Here is a 5,403-nt window from a genome sequence, read left to right as displayed (position 1 = left end):
AACATGGGAATAGATAACATAGCCAAAAACTCTGAGATGACCAACAAATAGTCTTCTATCACTCCAAATTTCTTTAGGATTTTTTGTTAAAACACTTTTGGTAGAATACCGGTTTAACAGGGAAATTCCACAAGAAACTGCTTCTGCCCAATGATTTTGACATATTTTTCACCTTCAATATACATTTCACCATACCTATAACTGTCATATTCTTCCTCTCTATCACTCCATTTCGTTGGGGAGTGTATCTGATTGTCAACTGATATTGTATTCTATTTTTTGCAAAAAAAATCATCACACGCTAAATATTTCTGACCTCTATCTGTTCTCAAAATTTTAATCTAATACCCACTTTGTCTCTCAATAAAAGTCTTAAAAATTTTAAAAGTGTCACGAGCATCAAATTTTTGTTTCAAACAATACACCCAAATTTTTCTACTAAAATCATCAATAAAGGTAATAAAATACCTACAACCATCATTAGAAGGAACCTCCACAGTGCATAAATCTGAATGAATAATTTCTAATGATCTTCTGGCTTTCCATGATTTGCCAGTCTGAAAAGCATCCCTATGTTGCTTTTCCAAAACACACATATCACAAAATCTACTAGAATTTTAATATTAAGCAGTCCACCAACCATTCTTTTACTGGTCAAAAATTTCAAACTATCAAAATTTAAGTGACCAAATCACATATGTCATAACCAATTATTGTCATTTATCACCGTACTCAACTATAAAAAATTGGCAAAACTGATTTGCAATTTTACTATTTATTTTATTATTAATTTTCCCTATTACCCGACTTGATGTGAATTAATTGCTGGAGTCTACTCACTTTTCATAATTTGCATTTATTTCAGGGAGTAGATCAAAACACCACAATCAATGCCACTTTGACAGTCAACGGGAAAGAAATTAAATAGAAGGCTTGCAAGGGCATTTTTGGAAAAAAGGGACACAAGCCCTTTTCGGTCATTTTGGCTAAAGTGTTCTTTTCCCTGGAGCCGCCGCACGGAGCATGAGGATATAGAGGAAAATTGCGTAGAAGAGGGGAGAGCTTCAAGATAGCATTAGACTTTTCCTTGTAGACTTTTGATAAGGATTTCTTTTTGGCTTCTCTTACGCATGGCAGAGGAGCACTAGCTTAGCTTTGGATTGTTGACTTTTCCATTAGAATGCTTTTTGCTTCCTTGTGACTCATAGCAGGCATTAGCAATTCTTAGCTTTTGACTTTTCTTCACGTTAAACGCTCAGAGCTTTTCTTTTCTTTCCTCGTATGTCGTCCGCAGTGAGACAGAGGATTACTTCGCGTGACTTTGCTATCGCCTCTTGATTGGAACGGATTAAATTCTCAAAAATCAATGACAATGGCCGCAGCTTTCTCCTCAATTTTATATGGGCTTGGTTCATCGAATATGAACTAATTTTACCACTCTAGTCAAGGAGCAACGAAGGCCCTGGTTCGCCTAAAAATTGTGAAATTGATTTAATTTAATCTTTTCCTTTTATTTATTGGTATTCGCATATTCCTTGATTGCTATACTTATGGTTATTTAATTAATTGATTGTCTTGGATCCGGATAATTAATTGATTTGGTAACCTATTATTAATTAAGGCATTAAATCCGTAATTGTTTAATTGTCCTGATATAGTGACAACTGGCACGATTAGATTCATGTCAGGGGGATACGCGGGCTAATATGAAATAACTCTGGTAGTGCGTTATTTGGTTAGAATAGGGCTCCTCTAATACGTAAGGCAGTTGGGAAATTAAATCTCACGGACGTACCTAGGATTATTTCCTAATTAGAGCCGTGATTAACGGGCGTACCTTAATCACCGACACAGTAAGGAGGGGTTGACTGCCATCGCCTGTTTGGTAGTTATAACCTATTTATTGATGAACAATTGGAATTGCCCTTGCTTCAATGATCAATTAGGTGAACCATTGCTGAAGTTATTCCTTGGCTAGATCTTTAATTAATATTACCTTGATTTTAGTAAATTGCCATTTGACTTTTAGTTGCCTACTTTATTTTATTTTCAATTGTTTTCTTGTTTTAATTGATTTAGGCCTTTACTTATTGTTACTCTAAGTTCAGTGAATTGTTGTTTAATTTCTAGTTAGTTATTTATTTTTATTTTCTTATTTGAATTTATTTGATTGTCGTCGTTCCTACAAAATCACCCCCTGTATTATTTGGATTTCTTAAGAAACAAATATACCCAATCCCTGAGGATACGACCCTACTTGCCCTGTTTACAAATTCATAATTATTTGTGAAAAAAATAACCATCTCATTCGGGTATATCGGATCAAGCAAACTCTTCGGGAACAGGGTGAATCAAATAACCCATTGCACACCTAGAGTCCCTGCTCTAGTACTTGGAATTGGGTTTTGATCATTTTAACTGGCAATTAGGTTTATTATTGTGCAGGTTTCGACAACCTGTCAAGAACTCAAATTCAGTGAAAATAAGCGATTTGAAATCATTGATACACTAGCAATCATTCTAATATTTTTATCAAAAATAGTACAAGTACCATTTCTGATATGAATATCATGTTTTTTTCTCAAACAACTGGCCCATATTCAACAAATTTTGATGCAACCCAGAAACATAGAAAACATCATGAATAAAATTAGTAGACCCATTTTTCAAACTAATAGAAATTTTTTCGGTATCAATCATTGGTAAAACAATCCTATTCTCAAATTTAACTTCACCACAGACAGATTCATCAAACTCAACAAATAATTCTTTCTTGCCAGACATATGGTTACTATAACCCATATCCAAGTACAATTTATTTTTATCAACCATATCAAAAGCATTACAAGCTAATAATAAAGTTTCAAATTTTTTATTATTATCCTGCACCTGATTGTCAGCAATATTGTCTGAAAATTTCTGTCTATATTTTCTCCAAATATATATTCAAATTGTCTATGACCCAATTTTTCACAATTATAACATTGAACTCATTGTCCAAAATCATTCTGAAAATTATTTTGATTAAAATTATTTTTTCTGCCAAAATTATCATTTCTGCCTCTACCAGGACCACATCTAAAATTAAAACTATTATCTCTACCACGTCCAGAATTTGATGTACCTTCTCTGCCTCTATTATTGTTGTCACGATTACTTCTGTTATTGTAACCACATATGTTCCTCTGACTGAATTCACCTTATTTCCTGACATCATTATTGTCTCTCAAATTTAACTGCATCTGCAGTGTCTTTTTTACTGTATCTTGCCTTTTCTATTGTATCCTTTTTTGGGATATCCTCTAACTTCCCATTAATTCTTTGTTCATACAGAATTAATGATACACGTAAATCTTCAATACTCAAATCCTCCAAATCTTTCGTTTCCTGGATTACAGCTACCACATGATCAAATTTCATGGGTAAGGTATTGAGAACTTGCTTAACAAATGTTCTATCAGGAAGGTTATACTGATTGAGTTTCATTTCATTTTTAATATCTGACAAACGAAAAAAATATGACTCAATAAATTCCGACTTCTCCATCGTCACAAGTTCAAATTTTCTCTTCAAAATCATCAAATTATTTTGTTGCACCATGTCAATTCCTTTGTATGTTTTCTTCAATATATCCCAAACCTCCTTTGCCATATCAGCCGTGACAATTTTTCCAAAAACTGAAATTGTTAATTACCTAATGAATCTGTGACAAAACTAAGTTATATTTTGCCTTATCATCATCACTAACATTTTGAGTAAGTGCAGATTCAATATATCTATGTAATTTACATGAGTTATCATCTGTTTCTGCCAAAAATTAAATTTTACATTTGTTTTGAATTTTTGGACAGAATAAATAATATTGAGATTAGGATTTGTCATACTTCAGTTTACCGTAACTCCGATACCACTTTGAATTACCCAAATTGATAATCACATATGAACCCACAGGAACAACGTTAAGAATTTGATACATGAGGCAAAAGAAATTTTCTCCTACTATTGATTAAAGAGACAGCCGGCTTGGTTTTCATACACATGACTTGCAAAACAAAAAAAAAAAAAAAAAACCCCAATGACGCATAGACTACCAATCCACATTTTTTTTTGTAACCCTACGGACTTGTCCCAACTTATTGGTACTACCAATATGAGATTTTATCCCAGGTGATCACATCTACGTCCTAACAATGAAACCAACATTACTAACAAAAAAACTATATAACCACACGTGGCTAACCAGGGACGGAGCCAGAAATTTATTTTTGGGGGGGCTGAAGTGTATTAAAATTTTTTTTTTGTGACGAAATAAATATATTTAATAAGTAAAATTTAGAATCAATAATTATAAAAATAATAAAAACATATAATTATACATACCCAAAAATTTGTTATTGATTAACACTTGAAGTATTGGTAGTTGATTTGGTCTTAACGCACCCGCACTAACTCTGTTGGATTTTGCTTCTTAGCTAGAACATAATTTGTTTCTCAATAGAAAAAGCTATTAGGCTTCTAATTATTTTGTAATTCAGATTCTGATATTGTTGAGCATTGAGCCTTTTCAACTTTGGTGGTGGCGCCATCAGTGAGTACCCCACATTATATTCTTTGCTTGTCTTAATACCTGTGGTGGATCAACTTTGGCAAAGAATAACTTGTTCGGCAATAGAGGCCTAAACAATTATTCAGCCTAAATGATTTAGAAAATTTATCTAAAAAAATCAACCACAGTGCGATGGTGATTTATAGATGGGTAAATTATATTTTACCCCCCTGTGGTTTACCCTTTTTTTACATAACCCCCCTATGGTTTCAAAAGCTATACATAACCCCCTCATGGTTTGGATTAAAGTGTCAAAGTAACGGAAATAGTCCCTCGTAACGGAACTTCTAAAAATGTCGAAATTACCCTTATAAATACATGACACATTAACCCCCTATGATTTTTATATTTTACCATATAACCCCCTTATGGTTTAATACTTTACCATATAACCCCCTTATGATTTTCAAAATATACACATAACCCCCCTTGGTTAATACATAAATTTCAGCCTTACATAAGGGTATTTTTGACATTTTAGATGACGCCGTTACGAGTGACTATTTTCGTTACTTTGACACTTTAATCCAAACCATAAGGGGGTTATGTATAGCTTTTGAAACCATAGAGGGGTTATGTGAAAAAACGCTAAACCACAGGGGGGTAAAGTGGAATTTGCCCTTTATAGATTGATTATCACATAAACAAACCAACTCATGCTTGTAATGCATATAAATGGTATTTAACCAAAACATTTGAATTGAAGATAAATAAATAAAAAATTTTGAACTTCATTAGAATCGGGAGGTAACATTTATGTTCTGCTCCATCTTATACTTATTTTCAAGTGACTTAAT

General features: G+C 32.9%; 1 protein-coding gene across 1 annotated transcript; it reads right to left on the bottom strand.

Annotated features, from left to right (window-relative positions):
* Window positions 1–3,216: 3,216 nt before the first annotated feature.
* On the bottom strand, window positions 3,217–3,651 carry LOC140010526 (uncharacterized). Its single transcript, XM_072057808.1, has one exon. It carries the CDS (start codon window positions 3,649–3,651, stop codon window positions 3,217–3,219), a length of 435 nt encoding a protein of 144 aa, XP_071913909.1.
* Window positions 3,652–5,403: the final 1,752 nt, after the last annotated feature.

Source organism: Coffea arabica, chromosome 7c (genome assembly GCF_036785885.1).
Source record: "Coffea arabica cultivar ET-39 chromosome 7c, Coffea Arabica ET-39 HiFi, whole genome shotgun sequence".
Lineage (NCBI taxonomy): Eukaryota > Viridiplantae > Streptophyta > Magnoliopsida > Gentianales > Rubiaceae > Coffea > Coffea arabica.
This window is presented reverse-complemented; position numbering and strand designations above follow the sequence as displayed.

Bases quoted from the DNA above. Each gene is read 5' to 3' on its own strand.
- LOC140010526 (XM_072057808.1), bottom strand. From the start codon at position 3,651: ATGGCAAAGGAGGTTTGGGATATATTGAAGAAAACATACAAAGGAATT.